Raw genomic sequence first — 18,830 nt, forward strand, 5'->3', positions numbered from 1 at the left:
GCAAGGTGAGCGGAAGGGCGAGGCGGAGCGTGCGGGGGCGCGCGGAGCCCTTGGCGGCCGCTGCACGCACTTAGGGATCCGGTTGCTAGGCAACCGCGCAGTATAAAAAGTGGTTGATACGGGGGTTACCTTCTGAGGACGCCGCCGAGGAGAGACGCATTGAGGCATTCGGGGGGCGACAGCCGTCTCTGAACTTCCCCCACAGTTACTTTGTATTTTGAAGTTGAACTGAGCAGAGACAAACGGCCGGGGACCGAGCAAAACACCTCACCGGTGTTGACAGACATGCCTCCCAGGAAGCCATCTTTATTCATCATCAGAGAAGTCACAGATTTGGGAGGAACCGGAACTAGAGAGGGAGAAAAAAAAAAATGCCATAAAGGTGACCGGGTTTCGATCCTGGTGACCGGCCGATAGAATGTGTCGCTGAGTGCGCAGGGGCGAGGCCACAGGGCAGGAGCCAAGCGGAAAGCTGCAGGAGGAAGTGTTTGTTCCCGTGGTTCTGCGGTGCGTTCAGAGCACTGTGTACAAACAAATGCAAAAGCCATCACTCCTCTGGAAACTTACCCCATGCGTGTGGACATGTGAGAGTCGCTTGCCACTGTCCCGCTCACTACACAAATCAAGAAAAACAAGCAACCCAGAGTTTGGATTGTGCTGTGAAACCTGGCAAATTCGATTCCATCACGTGCTGGCTGTGTGACCTTAAACATCTCACTAAACTTCTCTGAATCTTAGTGTCCTGATCTGTCTCCTGATAATCACATTTGGTGCTGAAGCCTGAAGGTGATCACCCCTATCAATGATATAAAATAGTAATACCAGTGGTCTTTATGGGAACCCTTCCCTCCTCTCCTATTGGACACAAATCTATGGTCATCACTGGCAAGGATCAGGAGGGTGGGCACCATCTGTCACCCTGCCCAAGAACAGCCAAGTAATAACACCATTAAACAGGGGAGTTGGGCCCCAAAGAGCTGCTCATTTCTCTACAGTGGATCCCATTCTTTCCAACATCCTAACAAGAGATTCGTTTAGAAATGAACCCAAATGCTCCTCTCCAGTGAAAGCAATTCTGCGGTGACATGAATTTTGTTTACAAATTAATGTAAAGCACCGGCTGGTGATTGTTTGGAGCAGTTATGATTTACAACAGGTGCCCTGATCAATCAACCAATCACTCTAATTCATGTGAGCAGCGGTCTTGCCTTGCCCCAGTTGTTTCATTTCGGCAAGTAATTGATAACAAACCGCACTCAAGGTATGTTTTATGCGGAAGTTAATAAGAGCTGACAGCTGGTTGCCACTGCTACCCAGGCGCATTCAGTCTCTTCAGCCTGTATTTCTGTTTAATTGTGTTTCAGTGTCATCTGCACCTCAGGAAGAGGCGGGGCTTGATAGAACCAGAGGCTGGCAATGAGCTGGGAATGAGGAACAGTGAAAGGTCAGCCTCCCAGTTCCCTGACAGTCTCCTTCCCTTGGACTTCTATACTGCTGATGCCCATTTTTCTTCTGCAGGCTCTAGAAGCCACTGGGCAGGCAACATCCCCTCCTGGCTTACCCTACACCTTAGCTACTTCCATTGGGATCTGAAGCCCCTCAAGCACTATTTGGTGATCACCAGTCCAGGGGATTTATGCAATGTTTCTGGCATGAAAAAGGATGCTTCCATTCCCCCTCTTTAATAAAGACTCTGTCTCATTCTATAACTCTAGTAAGAGAAAGATATGCTCTTTCTACCATCTGGAGCCTAGAACCCCACACACCAAATAAGTTATATAACCTCCCTTGTCTAGAACAGACTAACCACCCTGAGGGTTCTTGAAACAGCTTATTCTCTCTACCACAGATCCTAGCACTCAGACCTCCATGATTATTTAGAGACTCCTAAAAGCCAGGTAGGTCCCAGATCTTTTATTCACTATGAATTGCATTTGGCCCTCTACAAACACCTGCAGAAAGGGCCTTCTGAGGAAAGTGGATGGGAAGACTGAAGCATTCCCTTTTTCTACTTCTTAGTAGACATTTTGGGATTTCTGGATCTGTCTACAGAGTCTGTCTCAGGGCAGATGAATGATGTTAGGTACCAGAGTGAATCTTCTGCCCTGTCACGGTGGTGGTGGGGAGTTAGAGGGGGCTTTCTTCTTTCTGATTCTCCTGATCATAGTCTCATCAGTGAAGTGCTTCTCATTTGAGAGTGAACCAATGCAAATTTGAAGTGTATTAATTAAATTTGAGTAAAATACGGATTTAAGTGACTTACTTAAAAAAACAGTGATTGGGGTGGGAACACTCTGTCATTTAATTATCTTGCACAATATCCACATCTATTTTAATATGTCTTTTTTTTCACTGCAGTCCTGATTTCTATATTTCGGATTCATATTCAAGCACTATAAGCAAATAATATATAATCATGGTAACCCTGGAAAAACTTTTCCCCAAAATATAGACGGCCCTTTGTAGTTTTAACATGGTATGAACTACAGAAATAAAATGTATTTAAAAATCTCATCTTTGATATTCAGCAACATTTTAAAATGTAAATACTATTTAGAAAGAATATTTTAATGGATTGCCCTACACCTTAGCACCAAGCTGAAAATAGTAAGTTCAGTTCCTATTTCCCAGACTGGAAACTGAGTATCTCCTGAGAACTGGAATTCTACCTGCTTTTCACAGTCCCAGGTGCCAAATCTCTTGAAAACCTAGGTCTATAGAGACATTCTATAACCTGCCCTCTAATTTCACTATTGTTAATTGCCTGATTTACCAGACAAGAGCAATTTCCTTTGGGGAATGTATATCGCTCCCTCCCAAGGGCTGTACGTTTTTGCATATACATTATCACCTAAACATCACCCACCCAGTCAGCTCCCCTCAGCACTCTGCTGTCTAGGGAGAGGGGGAAGAGGAGGGTGGCATTGTTTTTTCCCCTCAAAGACCAAGACTATTAGAGCAGAGGTGCTTCAGGTTATATTTCTATTTTCTAATTTAAGTATCAATCTTGTTTGCACCCTCTACTCTCCCGTCCTCAGGTTCTAAACCTCTCTCCCACCTGGGCCTTTGCACTGGTCCCCTAAACTAGACTCTACATATTTCTTGTCCCTGCGCTTTTCTAAGTCCATCCTACTGTTAGCATCTACCTTCCCCACCACTGTCACACATGCTTTCCTCAGCTGATTAACCCCATATTTTATCCTCTTTGTCTTTTCCCTTCTGCTTTCCTCCAGCTTATCAATAAACCCAGGGAGCAACAGGGCCCAGTTGATTTGTTAGTAATTATGAGTGCACTGCCCTGCTCACGGAACCCAGAGATGACTAAGATAGGTTTAAAGCGACAGCAGGAAATGGTAAGGAAATGGAGCATAGCAAAACTCAGCGTGAAGCTTTCAGTTTTTTACATGTTTACAATTTTCTGTGCATACATTAAAACTGAGAGGTTTTTTTTTCTTCTTCAGTTCTCAGTTGGATAGCATGGCCAACTTCTGGACGTAACACCTCCCAAATTTGCTCCCCTCTCTTTAAACTTGCATTATATGGGAGGAAAAGACAAAAAGGTTTAAAAAACGATCAATATTTCATTACAAGGACTGGAGTTTTATTTAAGAGAGAGGAAGGAAAACTGGAGAAAATCTTATTCATTAGTGGACTCTATAGAGCCCAAGTGTTAATAAGTTAGCTCTTCATCTTTACTCTTTAAACTTAAGTATGAAATCACAGCTTTGAGATCTTTGTGTTTGACTGGAGGCGGGTCCTCTGTGGGTCTGACCTGCTGGTGGGAGAGAAGGAAGAAATGAACCCATCTAATAGATTGAAGCATAAGTCCCTCTGTAATATACCCGGACTTAGATGTGGAAACTACACCAGGAAGCCACAAGAGGTAGAGCATTGCTTGAAATAATTACTTCTTACCAGCAGATCACCACTTTCCTCATACTTGCATTGTTTCTCATCTACCTGTTGGCTAAATGTTATTCCACATGTATATAAAAGCATGGGTATAAATGTGAGCACTGAAATCCTGGAAAGAAAAATAAAAGGATTCCCACAGAGAAAGCTGGAACTTAAAAAAAAAAAAACAAAAAACGTCCAGTGTTGGCATCCTTTAGGGGCAAAGCCTAAGAGGCTGAGTTAGGTCCCATCACTTACTCGGTGTGTGGGACCTTGAGAAAATCATTTATCTTCTCTCTGTCTCAGTTTCCACACTGGGGGGTGGGGATGGGAGTTGGAGAAGAGTGTCTAACCTTTCCAGCTTTGAAATTCTATGAACTCTGATTACTCCCTGGGTGGCTGGAAACGTAGCTGAGAGTCTCTAGTTGAATAAATACCAGTTGGGATCCAAGTCAGCTCTGGAAATGTGAACCTCTCCATTTCAGAGGAAACTCATACCCTTCTCAAAGGCTCCAACAGATTCTGGGAGCTTTTACCTCCTAGGTCAGAAGGAGGAATCCCAACAGAACCCCTTGTAATTGAAATTGGCAATTTCCATATCTCCCCCCACCCAGAGAAAATCCACACCAATCAAAGTGTTTATGTGGGGAAGGGGCCAGACTAACGGGGGAAAAAAGTGGGAGAGAACAGGAGGTTGGACTGAAACTAACCAAACAAGATATCCCCAGGACCAATGAAAATGCCCCACAGTCACAACATTTGGACCTTGGACTCCAGCCACTCTGGCCTTTCCAAGAAATCCCAGCATCTTTTCTGCTACCCAAGGTGTCAAGCCGATTGCATATTGGCCTCTAATTGCACCAAAAACTTTTTCTGAAAGCCTAGGTGAGCCTCCTTTAGGTTAGGCTGTAGGATGGTGGCAGTGATCATTTACGTGAGCTGGGCACCACCCTGTCCCCTCCCAGCCCAGATTCCTAATCTTAATGGAACTGAGAGTTAAGAATGATTTTTTAATGTCTCGTTGGATTTTTAGACTGTTAATGCACCGAATCCTTCTCATTATTACTTTATTGATTGCTCATGGACCAGCCCCCTTCAAATCGTATTAACCACCCTCTGCCGGTTTAGATTAGGAGAGTTTAAAAAGCACCTTTCATTACTCCCCCCACTCCTGCCATGGAGTTGAGACTCGCTGGCTTAATGGGAGCTCTAATGGGGCAGCTAAGAGGAGAGGGGCCCCGTCCCTGCCGACTGCATTAATAGCTCAAAGGGGGCCAATACAGAAAATTAGCTGTAAACGAGCTCTGGAGATCTTCAAATGAAAGAGCCATTTATCACGCTGGCTACCTTCACTCCACTCGTTTGCTCTCTCTACTGGGAACAACTCATTTCCTCTTAACTAAATTACTTCAGAAATGTCAGCTAAGCCCAGATAGCAAACATAACAAGAGAGCTCACCTACAATCTATGGGGTGATATCAACACGGGTGAAAATTGGACTGGTTAAATTTTAGGAGGGAGACCTTCCATAATTAGAGAGAGAGACACACACACACAGAGACATATATCCTTTATGTCTAAGTCTTCCGCCTTCAATACATCACACAGAAGCAGAGACACCTAAACCTGGGCCAGTTGCTGCCTTTTTTATTAATAAGGTAGAATTTTTAAAATCTCTCTAAAAGCCCATTAGAAAACAAATAAAGCAACCTAGTCCCTTGCCAGTTGTTGAAATTTAGAATATTTAGTTCAGGAAACGTTCTCACCTCCTCTTTTATGAAATTAATCTCTGGGAGTCATCCCTCATAAAGGTGGCGGAGGGGCAAAGACGGGAGACCAGAGGGCAGGGAAGGAGCTAATGAACCCATAACCTTATTTTAAGTGATTCACAGTGATCTAGAAAAGTAAATCAACCACTTATTCCTCTTTTGCCCATGGCTCTCTAAAGATAAAAATATATTAGTATATTTTCATCATGTAATAAAGCAAATACCTGAAATATTAAATAATAGAATTGACCTCACACTTTATATTCATACCACACTCCCTAAATCAATAAAATGACTGGGGTGCCACTTAGATACTTTAAGCTGCACATTTTTTAAAAAGATTCTGGAGGCCATAAAAAGTACTCTGAGTTTCCAGAACAGAACCAGTGACAGTCAGCATTCTCCTCTTCTTATTCCTGGAGATACCCATATACATACGTATTCACATTTCACTGACAAACATATACAAGCCCTGAAACCAAAGCATCCCACATCTAAGAATATTTTCAGCTCCATTTTGTTAGGTAAGCTAAGTTCCAAATATTTTTATTGGCCTGGCTCTTAAGAACATTTCTGATTGGTCATCAGTTGGGCATGCCCTACAGCCAGCCCCAATGCTGTTTCTAGGATACAGAACCCCGAGCTAAGGGGTTCTAGCTTTCCATGAAAAGGGACGGAAACTAAAACAGAAAAGAAACCAAGAAAGCCAATGAAGAAGCGCCTCTCCTCCTCCCCATACCCACCTCCCATCAACCAGCAATTAACCAGAAGAGAAGACCCAGGAGGAAATGGTGAAAGTGAGCTGTCAGCACAGTTGCAAATCAAAGCACGAGCCTGAGTGTCCCAGCAAACCCAAACCCTGGCATTAAAAACCCAAACGATACTATCTAAAGAAGAGCAGAAGAGATGTTTGGAGCAACACTTAAAATAGTTTTGCCCCAAACCCTAGTAGTCTTCTTGGCGATATTACGTTCCAAAGCCAAATGGCATCATTTCAGGGACAGCTTCCGCCTCCCACCTCCCACCTCTCAAAGCGACTTTTTCTGCTTTTGTGAGAGAAGAAAATTGAGAACACCCCACCCTGTTTGGAATCCTTCCTTCACAACCCTCCTATGCTACCGGCTTGATTCTGCGTTACTTTCTGAAGCATCTTTTTCTCTTTTAATTGTTTCTGTGAACGTCCTCTGGCTCAAATGAATCAGAAGTGACTGCAGCTAGGGATTTTTGACACCAAACAGAAGGACAGGCCTTCTCCAGCATCGATAAGAAAGGGTTACAGTAGTTAAAATTGTAGCTCCAAATACCAGTTCTTGTGATAATTAAAGATTGCACTGTTTACACATTCAAACTCCTAAATTTGTGGCATGTGAGTGACATTGGGGCCTTTCGGCAGGCAGCCGTCCTGATCGCCAGGCATTCTCTCTGTGACTGTCAGAGAAGAGGGGGGGAAATTAAGCAGCTGCAATACGCCTGAAATGAGTTATTGTAATTACATTTAATTAGTTTAATTAGTTAATTATTTTGCTTACAGCTGTACAAGAGACTGCAAACATTTGTTAATATCACATGCCCTTTAACAGTATGGGGTGATTCCACAGTCACACTAAATCGTGAATGCATATGTAGGAAGATTGAGAAATGTGCAGAGCCCGGCTCAGCTTCTCAGGAAGAGCATATTTAGCAACACATTTGGCACAATTTTAAAAAATCTGAAGAAACAACTCATAAAACACAGAGAACTGGGAACAAAATTACCACCCCAAAAATCAAATACAAAGGCCAAGAGAGAAGGAGCTACCCCTAATGGCACAGGGTTTAGCTCAACAAACTCCAGTTATCAATGAAATAATTATAGCATATTTTTGAAAGCAGTGTCTCCCAGCCAGTTCCATACGTGATGGTAGTTCAATTATTTACAATGTATCCAGAATTGCTAGCGAAGGTACTGTGAGAAAAATGGCAATAGTTTCTGTTCCTCTGTCTCTCTCATCCGGGTTTCTCCCTGCGGTCCCCCACCCCCATTCCTTCTTCCCAACAGGCATTTTCATCCAGATAGTCGCTGTGCTATGATTGTGAACAAACATTTGTGTCTTATAAAATAATGAAATCCTTCAAAGTGAAAACTCATCATAAAGACATGAACGCAGAGGAAACTTTTCTTACTTTGCGGGGGGAAGAATCCATACCTTTTTTTATGACAGACTGGTCCAATAGATTCATGCTGCTGTTATTGGCATCTTCAACTGACTGTGAATATAAAAACATCACTATTCAAATCGACTGGATATTAAAGAATCACACTTATAAATCATGTCATTCCAAACTGGAGTTGCTGTTATTTCCATTTATATTAATTCACAAAGGGAGGTTTTATTATTATCATTATTACCTCCAAATGGACACAGAAATGAAATACACCCAAATTATAAATTCTTCCAATGGAAGAAGAGGAAAAAGGAAACTGTGAGAGACATCTGGGATGCAGGATTGGTTTAGTTATTACGTTAAACATAGATATTACATAGACACATAAACTTTTATATTATTTGCTCTTATGAGTTGTGAAAATCTGGCAGCACTGAAAGATTTTCACCAATATTAGTCAGAGCAGTTTCTGTTTTCTATGCTATCCCAGTGCATCTTAACCCCAGAGTCATTTTACAAATACATAATAGTTTACGTTATAGGATTTTAATTAAAGTCTGAGCAATTTGGAATGGAATGTGAACAGCAACACATAGCAACACGTCTGCAGGCTGTCAGGACCGCACACCCACTGCAGTTCACACACATCCCTGTGCTGGGTGAGCTTCCTGCTGCAGGACAATCGCTTGGGGGGACCTGCACAATCTGCTCCCCTCCCAACCCTGCCACCTCTGCTACCCAGCAAGAAGCACACCTGTTAGAAAGGCAGTGACTACAGACACACCAACACACACACACACACACACACACACACACACACACACACACGGAGGATCTCCCAGTCAGCACCTGGGTAATGGCAAAGAACATTCACCTTCCTTGCCATTTTCATCCCAGAGAAGGAAAGTTTCAACCCTAGTTGTTGGCTGCATTTCAGAGGGGACATAGCTGTTAGAATGATATTCTTACTGTCAGGATGCACCAGAACAGGGTTCTAGCCGTGCATCCCAGGGCACCCAAAGGCAGTGGATTCCCTCCCCCTACTCCCAAGAGAAAAATCAATGCTAGGCCTTTCTGCCACGAACAGCTGCTTTCCTTGATCCTACGTTTGGACTAATCTGTCACCCACTCTACAGAGGAGTAAAAAGCAAAGGGCTTGTAAGGGGGGTTGTGTTTAGACAGCACTTCCCACCCACTCAAGCTGCATCCCCAGACAGGGCGTGTGTTCATCACAAGGAAGAGACTGTGTACCCCAAACAAGCTGCACATTAGAAACAAGATGATCTAATCATGGAGGGGTCACGTTTATTTGTTTCTTTTCGTTTTTCATAGCCACTCTTCTGTTCTCAGAAAGATGGGGGAAATTGTTATTCTCCGTAAGGACCATTTTCCATGTCGCAACATGCCATCTCCAACTTAAGAAATAGTACAAAGCTTAAAAAAAAAAAGAAAAATGCTTCATGTAACTTGTTCGGAACTCCCAGCAGACCCCACCATGCACACGGGTGCGCACACACACGATTCACGCCTTTTGTGCTCACGTGTCTACAGTGGCGACGTGTCCACGCAGAACAGAAATATTCGCCTGTGTCTGTGGGTGGGCAGACCCGCGATCTCACAGGCCCCGGACCGTGAGCGCCCACACCTCACCCTCACGTCGGTACGTAAATATGTATACACGCCCCATCAGCGACGTGGGGTAGTTGTGGTAGTTAATGAGAAGGCTCTTGTCTGATTTTCTATCTAATTACGGACGCCTGCTGGGTTTTTGTACAGGATATTCACGCAGCATGCTGGCGCTTAATCGTCACAGGGAGGATCGTAAAGATTTAATTAGGACTGCGTGCGGAAGCTCAGAAAAACGACTCCGACTCGTAATTACTAGACTTCTTTAGTTAAAAGTGATATCAGGGTGTGTTTGAGTGTGTGTGTGTGTGTGTGTGTGTGTAAGGGCTTTGACTTAACATCCTTATATGTTTACACTCTTAGGTAGTAAAGGTGATGAGAGGTTAGAGAGCAAAGATCGGAAGAAGGAAAGAGGCGTTCACAGCAACTAAACAAGCTTCAAACTAGGTGTCACCTCACGCTCTCTTTCTCTCTGATGCTGTTTTTCTGACTTTTAAACACTGCCCCCCCTCCCCACGTGCGCGCTCACACACACACACACACATACACAATGGGTAGAATGTAGCATACCCAGAACCCAAGCAGCGATTTGCTGGCTTAATAGCCCCTGTGAGTAAATTGAAATAGAAATTGACAGGGTTTTATAGTTTCATTTAAAAAATTATTAGAAGCATTTGGTTAATTAGCTCTCCTCACTTGCTTCTCTCACGGTCGGGGCGGTGACCCCGCGCGTGTGTCTGGGTCACACAACATCTCCCCTCAGCCCTAGGCCAGGTGAGCACCGCTGGGTGTGAGGGCCCCCGGCCTGGCAGCGCCCTGGGATCTGCCTGATCCGCGGCTGGATTGGGGAGGAGGATCCAGCACACACAACAGGCCCTTGAGATGGAACGAGTGACCGGGGTCCAGGCTGAGGCACCCCTGGTCCCTTTTACAGACAGGTGGGGCGCAGCCCACGCATCCCGTAGCTGCAGAAAACGCGAAACGCCGAAACCGCCATCAGCTCCTGCAACTTCAGCCGCCGTCCCCCACCGCGTTCCAGATTCCTAAGTCAGAAGTGGATCCTCCGGGACTGGACGGAGGAGGCAGAGCCTCTAGATTCGAGGGTCTGGTCCTAGGTCCATCTCTTCCCCTGTCTTTCTTTGTCACCTGCCCCGTGTCACGTCAACCACACCCCGGCCTCAGGACGCCTGTCATCACGGCGGAGACAGAGATCGCCCCAGCCCCTGTAGTTCCCCTCCTGGGACGGGCGCAGAGTGTATCCCCCGCTACCCCTTGCAGTGAGGGTCGACCCGAGAAAGTCCCGAGGGCCTCCCCACCTCGCCAGGCGACCTGCTGGGATGCATCTGGGGAGGAACGGGGAGAGGTGGGGTGGGCGGGGAGCAGCGAGGGCCCTGGGCCTGCGCTGTCTCTGCTCTGGGCTCTGTTCACCTCCCGGGTCTAAGCTCCGGCCACAACTCGGACAAGGGTGCTCTCCCAAATGCACACCGACCTGGCCCTGTTTTTCTCTGGCCCCTTGCATTTGACCAAACACTCCAAACCTCTCACAATTCTCTCTTTCAAAAAACAAAAAACTAAAACCAAAGAAATCTGTTCCCTCTTTGGGCGCAATCCTTGGGTTCCGTCACCTAAACCACTAGGCCTGCCCAGTGCGGTGACACGGCCAGTGCAGCATTGCCAACAGCAATGCTGATGAGTTGATCCACTTTCATTATCTAGCACTTTGAACCGTACCCAGAAAGGTTAATTTAAAAACTTTTCCCCCCAGACATATATTACCCCAATGCATTAAAAAAAATCCATGATTAAATATTTCCTTTCTCATATGATATTCTGAAATGAGCATTATCTCCAGACAGGGACAGTTAAGCTCGCCTAAATCAACAAAACTACCATTCTTATGACTATGGGTAAATCCAGCCACAACTCAGGTGATTCTGTCATTTTTGGAAATATTAAATAACTGAATTTCCTTTAAAGCAGTAAGCCATCATAGACTACACACAGACAGCATTTAATTCTGTCCCCACATTTTAACTGTTCAAAATACATTTTCTTCAGCAAGGTAAAGAGGAAGGACTCATGCACCCTTTCCCTTTCCCATATTGTTTTCCTTTTCTTCAGAGGTATGTCCATAATGATGCATAATATATACAACCATGCCAATGAGACCGAAGGATCCATTGAATACCTTTCAACCATATGTATCTTTTCTGGAGACCATTTAAATTAGGGAGGAAAAGGAGACCTGCTCAGAATCACCCAGAGAGTTTTTATAAATCATTTCTTTGATGTTTCTTTGTTTAGTTTAACCAAGTATTCTCCACCAAATCAGGCTCCATTGTGTAGATTGCAGATGGGATAGTGAGTGGGTGGGGGAGTGTTTGGAGCCTTTTAAGAAACAAGCATATGATGCCTCTTCAACTGGGGTGGTGACACTGGGGAGAGGGTATTAGTGGAAAGGAGGACTGGAGAGGGATGTGGAGAACATTGCTCCACAGTCGTTTAATGGTCCAAAGGGGGAAAAGAATCTCCAAAATCATATGTGTCCTCATGAATTCCCAAACAGAATTATGACTTTCTGGGTCTCTCCTCACAAATCTTCCATTTCTCAGATAATGACCCTGGAACTCAGTTATCTTGGAAAAGGGTTCAACAGCTTATGGGACATTCAAAGTAAGACCTGGCTTGGACAAAATAGCACGTTTTTCTTCCACTGTGCATTGTCATGCTTAACAAAGTCTTCGCAAATCCAGCAAGAACCTCTATAGAGGTCCCTGCACCTCCATGCTGTAGCTTCAGGCAGTCAGGACTCCACCTGCCATGTCAGGGGGCCCAGGCCCACTACTGGGCCTGCAGAGCGGGTGGGTTGGGGAGGGCACCCAGCTTGCTTGCACGAAGTGCAAGAGAACAGGAAGGAGTCGCATAGCTAAGGCAAGACAAAAACATCTAACCTTGATTCTGATGATCCTAAACTAGCCAAACACACATATATTTTTCTTCTTCATTCTTTCATTTCTAGTGCTTCTGGCTTTCATCATCAGACCTCCAGAAATCGCCACTAGAGAGCCATACACGTATACACACAGTTACGTACGTGGTGTCCAGCTGGTGCTGTTCTAAAGATGAATACTTCCTCCCCTAAAGGAGACACAGCTGTCCCTCCCCGCCTGTCCCCCCACCCGGGGCATTTGTTATTTGTTTACTGTGTGTTTGTTTGTGTGCCGTTACCTGGACATCTTCCATCCCAGGGTGGCCGAGACCGTGCAGCGAGAGGCTGTCACCCATGCCCGCGTCCAGGCCGTGGTGTGCTGAGTGCAGGAGCACGTCCGGCCGGCGGACCGAGTGGTAGTCCCTCCGGGGGTCGAGGCCCGAGAGCTGGGGCAGGGCGGCCCGAGGCTGGGGCAGGAGAGAGCCGGCTTCTGAACCCACTTCTTGCCGCTGTCGTTGCCCCCAGGGGTGCTGCTGGGGCTGGTGCAGGGGGTTCAGGGAGTAGGGGTCGTTGACGTGGGAGTAGGGGTCCTGGCTCTGGTGGTAGGGGAGCGGCTGGTAGGGGGGCGGGAAGTAGGGTGGCTGGAAATCTGACGACGGCGTGTGGGACAGCGGCGGAGCGCTGGAGTAAGGTCCTTGGGACACCGAGCCCAGCTGGGAGAGCCGTGAGCTGTGACTCGGGACGCCATCGTGCCGGTCCTGGGAGCGGAGAGGAGAAAGAGAGAGAGAGAGAAGGGGAGGAAAAAATACAATCGACAAATGGAGAAGCCCGCCTACGGCATCTTCTTCCCGAGATAGGGGACGCAAGAGTCTGAAACTTAGACTCCCAAGCTGATTCAGAGGGTACATGATTTCAGCAATTCCAAATGCGAGGCTTTGGGGGAAAAGGGGGAGAATCACCCACTTAACCAACATCTAAGCCCTCTGTTGGGGTGCAAAACCGGCAAAAGGGGTGAGGGTAAAGTAACAGTGTGTATGGGGGGAGATTCTCAATTCCCTAATGAAAAATCCAGGAGTCTGACATAGGGTATTTGCTTTTCTGGGTGTTTTAAACTATTTTTTCCTAACTCTTCCAGAGGCCCAAAGCATGACAAATAAAACTTCATACTATTGGCTTTGCTGTTACTCTTCCTAACCCAGCCGGCTGACCAGGAGCTCCCCACACGACTTGGTCGTTCCAGGAGACCCAGGAATCTGCCTGATCTGAGTTTCCAGTCCCCCCTCCCTCCCCAAGAGGAATTAAATAATTTATGTAGTGTTTGATTGAAATGGATCTTATTCAAAATCATATCCTGAGTCCCTGTTAAAGTTGAACTGTGGTTCACAGGAGTTTTTCTAAGGTTGCTTTTCTAAATATATCTATTGCTGTCCTACTCCAGGGAGTGAAGATGAAGGACCTGGGGTTGGGGGGGGGGGAAGAACAAATAAAGGCCCAGACAACTTAGCGCTGGTCCTAAGTGGAGTGTTAAACTCAGTGAAAAGGGAGGGGGGAGAGGCGTGTGTGTGTGTGTGTGTGTGTGTGTGTGTGTGTGTGAGTTTCTCCCTCTCCTCTGTGGAAATGCCATGGTATAGTCCCCATGGTTCTTTTTGGAGAAATAGTCACCTAAATTTCCAAACTGCAATGGCAAATAAAAAGTTTTTCTGTTCGGCCTCCCCCCTCTCCCCAGTTGACTCATGGAGCTCAGACGAACACACAATGCAGAGAAGCAGCTGCAGCCTCGTCCAATTATGGTGCTAAATTACCAAGCCAAAGGCGCTCGAAGGAAGACAGAGACGAGAGAGTGAGACGCACGCACAAGAGACAGAGACAGAGAGACAGTAAGAGGAGGGAGCATGCAATTCTGGTACAACGTGAATCCAGACTCACCATGGACGAATAGGTGTGCACTAACATCTGGAAAAAAAAGCCTGGTTACTGCTCAAAATCAAACAATGATTTAAAAAAAAAATCAAGGAGTCCAGCAGAGAAACGAGCTGGACACAGGAGCTGAGCTTGAGGTGTTTCCAGGACAAGCCATCAAAAAAAAAAAAATTTACCCCCCCACCAAACGAGATTGGCGTCGCCTGTCACACACACACAGAGCTGTTCATCGGTCTCTTGCTGTTTTTTTGGCTTTTTTCTTCTGCGGTTCTTCGGGGCTCCAGAAGCAGTCCTCTTCCGCCCGAAGCTGGGCTCAGACTGCTCGGCCGCCCCTTCCTCCCTCCACTTGCCTACACCTCCTCATAATAATTGATATTCATGACTATTAATATTACACGAGTACTTTAAAGGGAGAATGGAGGACAAATGGAGCGTGAAGCAGCAGCGGGCGCAGAGCTCCCTACTATTGTAAATGACGTTCATTCAGTGGAGAATTACTAGATGTAATCAGACGAGGGGGCTGGCGAAGGCAGACCGGGGAAAAAGTTTAGCAGGAAAGAGGCAGAACTTCAATTAACTGAGCCGGGGACGCGCGTAAAGCAGCCCCTGCTCCCCTGGACCAGGCGGTGAGGGAGAGAGCATCGCTGGGGGCTTGTGCAGAACGTAGGTGTCCTGGTTCCTGGAGAGGGACTTTCCTACTGGGAAGAATGGATCGCCCTAGGTGCTTCCCGTGCAGATTAAAAAACAAAATAAAAAGGCGTTGCCTCCTCCTTTGGTGGGGAGAGCAAAGTAAACCGGTGGGCCCGGTTGTTTACAGTGACGTTTGCAGACTTTCACGCATACTGGAGATTATGCTTATTTATTAAAGGATAGAGGCGAGATGGGGGCTTTCCATCCCTCGTGCAGCCTTTCCCTCTTTAGTGCTCCTGCAGTCTGTGATTTTTTTTTACTTCAATTTAAAATATATGCAGTCAATCTTCAAGTACACTAAACTTATCCTTTCCAGGCAAAGCCAGGGGCAACAGAAAACCTTTTTGGATGTTTCAGGAACCCGTTCAACTGGCCTAACTGCCATTTCTGTTAAAGTTCAACCTTTCTCCCGACTTAAATAGGCTCCTTCCACCGGGCTGCGGGTTCTCCTATATTTTTTGAGCAGAAAAATTAGGCAGATAGGAATACCTGCAGTATTTCTCTCTCTCTCTCTCTCTCTCTCTCTCTGTGTGTGTGTGTGTGTCTCTTCTCTCTCCCTCCCCCTTTATTCTGCCCTCTTTCCCTCTTCCACTCCACCCCTCCCTCTTCCTCCCTCCCTCCCTCCCTCCCTGCTTTCTTCTCTCCCTCCCTCCTTTCCCATTTAGCCAGTCTACCTTCCAGACTCTTAGAACGAGTTTTATCCTGCTTACTTTTCGGAACCCAGTGAAGTCCCTCTCTGTATACACTGAGCTATTTACACCGTGGCCCCTTCCCCGCCCGTGCCAAGCCCACTTCGGGCGCTCACATTCTTTAGGACAGTTCGAGCTCCTTCGACTAGACCATTATCCCGCCTGTTAAAGAAGGAAGAGGAGGCCGAACAGAAACAAACCCCACCAGGCGGAGGCGCGGCTCTTCGTTACAGTCAATACACAACCACAAAGAGGAAAGGAAAGCCCCAATCATCATTCCGCAGAAAGACGAATCTCCTCTCTCCCTCTCATCTCTCTCTCTCTGTCTCTCTGTCTCTCTCTGTCTCTCTCTCTCTCTCTCTCTCTCTCCCCACACACAAACACACACACACGCACACGCACACGCACACACACCCCAAAATCAGGATTCGGGGCTGGGCAGAGCTGGGAGGCTCCAGGCGCGGGCGCCGGGCGCTGCTTGCGAAACGCAACCGGGCAGCGGCGGGGCGCGCGCGGGCTCCGCGGAGCCGCAGTCTGGGTCGCGGGGCTGGGCCGGCGGCGTCGGGAGGAGCCCGTTTCTAGCGTCCGCAAGGCGGCTCCCCGCCCGGCTTTCAGGAGTCGTCCCGGAGCCGGCGGGATGGCGTGTCCCCCACGGGGTGGGGATCCTCTTTGCGTCCCATCGCGACCGCCTCGTCCGACCGAGCGCTTCCCGCGCCGATCGCCCGAGACTTGGCTTCTCGTCCTCCCTCCCCTCTCCTCCTTCCCCTCCTTCCGACCTCCGACTACTGCCCGCTCGCCAGCTTCTACCTTCCCCGTCCCTTACTCCTCTGCCCCTTTCTCTTCGCCTTCCGACAAGTTTTTCTTTCCCGCTTCCCTCCCTCGACGTCTCCTCGGAATCTTCGCTTCCCCGCTTCCCCTCACGCCTAATTCGGGGACTCCCAGGCTGGTGAGCTCGGAGCGAAGTTCCGCGGTCCTGGGCCGCCGTCCCCTCTCCGCCCGGCAGCCCGGCCCACGCGCAGCCCCGCCGCCCCACCGCTCCGTCGGCGCCCGAGACCCGAGCGCACGGCCGGGGCGCCCCGCCCGCGGGGAGGCAGACTCCCGCCTGGCTTCGGGCAGCATCTCCACCCGAGTCTCCCTGGCCTCAGCGGTAAAGAACGGTGCGCACTCAACCCGGGCAGAAATTTTCGTTAAAAATGCGAAGACATGGGGTGGTTTGGATGCCCCGACTCTCAAAGAAGCAAAACACGAGAAAAAAAGAAAATTAAAAAATTGTCTGCTACGGCTCCTTGGCTTGTGCTGTCTCTGCATCCATCTATCCATCTGTCCGTCTATCCGTCGACCTCCCTCCTTCTATATTTTCGTCCTGTACTGGGATCCGTTGGTTCTCGATTTCAAAAATGTTATTGAAAATAAAAATTAAAAGCTCGAATCTGTTACGAAGTAGTCTTGAAAACCTAATTCTCTCCCACACTCAAAACGTGGAGAGCCTCTGCCTTTATCAGTCTCTATTTTCTCTGCCCACATTCACTAGCACCACTGTTCCCCATCAGATCCTAAAGGGGGGGGGCGACGAAGAAAGAAAAATAAAATAACAAAAAAAAGAGAAATCCCCTAAGTTAAAGTAGTCAGATTTCCACCTTAAAGTCCTTTTTCAGAATAGCGAAGTTTCCCCAAGCCAGCTTTTCCAAAAGTTGGAGAAAGCTGAGAAAACCGACCGGAAACCTACGAGCAAATAGCTTAAAAATATAGATGAGTTGGGGGTGTCAAGAAGCTCAAATTCTCTATCTGCAAAGCTCTAAGATGCAACCGGGGGTGTCGGCTCACCTCATAGATATCTTCGTACTTGACATTCTCCACGAGCTTCCAGAGCATGATGGCAGCCGGGTCTCTAGGAGGTGAGTGCATTCATGTGAGGAGCAGATGTCTGGCTTCTCAGGACTCCGCTGTCTGTAATGATCCATCTATAATTGGAAATGGGGGATACACACCAAATCCGACGCTCCTCTCCCATCGCAACTTATATCTGTTGTCTCAAACAATAGGCTGGAGAAGTAAGCCTCAGCTGAGAGAAAAACATTATTACACACACAGGAGTTAGATGCAACCCACAGACATATATATTATAAAAATCATAAACACGTATTTATACCCAGACACCCACATTTAGTTATATAAGCACCCCTGGGTCACACAGAGCCTACAGACTCTAAACACGCATTTAAAGGAGAGAGAGTCGGTCAGTGTGATTAATATAAATATAGACATTTAAAAACCTCTATATTGAAAATGATGAATCATTGTAGCCACTGACTAAAGTCTTTACAGTTCATAAGGAGAAACCAGGGTGCCAACAGTCCCCCATTTTCTATGTAGATTTTTAAAGGGGGACCATTACTGAGATTTTTCAACACAAAAGCTCCTCTTCTTGTTTGTTCAGCAGGAGGGTTTTGAAAGCTGGATTTGGGGATCTTAAGGGTGATCTCTCTGTTTTGATGGCTACACAACTTTTTCTTTTTTTTCACTGTACCTTAGTCACTGTAGAACAAAAAACCCGGCTCACCACAGTGACCATTTCTCATATTTTCCGGTCATTCTGCCCAACAAATTTGAAACCTTAAACACTGTATGAAGCACGCCAGTCTGTACTGCTTATCGTTTAAGGGTTGTTTGTCTGTATTTTCAATGGATTTCATGTGCCATTCTTTTCTTGGCTGAAGTCTCCATTTTATGAAGGTTTTTTTCTTTTCTTTCTTTTTTCAGATGTAGGGAGCAACATACGTGCACAATAACACAATATTAATTTCAAGCCTTCTTTGCAGAGACATGGGACATTTTATATCTGCATCTGCTGTCTAACTTTTAAGTGATTTTAATCATGGAGAGTCAAGAAATGGTCACCTGAACCTCTGGAAGGTTTAAGCAGAATGCTTTTCAAGGAGATATTGAAAAATACTATAGGGTGTGTGGGTTTTTGTTTGTTTTGAGTGTATTTTTTCTTGGTAAGGTGATTTGTATAGCTTTTTTATCCCCCCAAGAAAAGGAAAACATCAACATCAACAAGAACAAAGTTAACCAAACTTCGAAAATGGGCACCCTTTAAGGCACAGGGTTTCCGAATTTCATAATAAAGTGAATACTCGCCTCACTGGCCCCTTTTCCCACCCACCC

General features: G+C 46.6%; 1 protein-coding gene across 5 annotated transcripts in view; it reads right to left on the reverse strand.

Annotated features, from left to right (window-relative positions):
• Positions 1 to 17,964, reverse strand: part of TFAP2B (transcription factor AP-2 beta) — a 30,178-nt gene extending 12,214 nt beyond the window's left edge. For 2 of the 5 annotated variants that reach the window (XR_016394596.1, XM_089918630.1), the window contains exons 1-5: positions 17,487 to 17,961; positions 14,290 to 14,316; positions 12,663 to 13,121; positions 7,850 to 7,910; positions 130 to 349 (exon numbers count right to left, since the gene is read on the reverse strand). Coding sequence is in view for 4 of the 5 variants with exons in the window: in XM_089918630.1 (XP_089774756.1) it covers positions 130 to 349; positions 7,850 to 7,910; positions 12,663 to 13,121; positions 14,290 to 14,316; positions 17,487 to 17,567 (848 nt within the window). In the remaining variant the exon portion in view is untranslated. Of the gene's footprint in view, positions 1 to 129; positions 350 to 7,849; positions 7,911 to 12,662; positions 13,122 to 14,289; positions 14,317 to 17,486 lie in introns of all 5 variants that reach the window. The other 3 variants (XM_089918629.1, XM_022581466.2, XM_022581467.3) reach the window with 3 other exon arrangements.
• Between the last annotated feature and the right edge of the window lie 866 nt (positions 17,965 to 18,830).

Source organism: Delphinapterus leucas, chromosome 10 (assembly GCF_059928025.1).
Source record: "Delphinapterus leucas isolate spDelLeu-1000000601 "Yukka" chromosome 10, BTC_Dleu_Yukka2, whole genome shotgun sequence".
Lineage (NCBI taxonomy): Eukaryota > Metazoa > Chordata > Mammalia > Artiodactyla > Monodontidae > Delphinapterus > Delphinapterus leucas.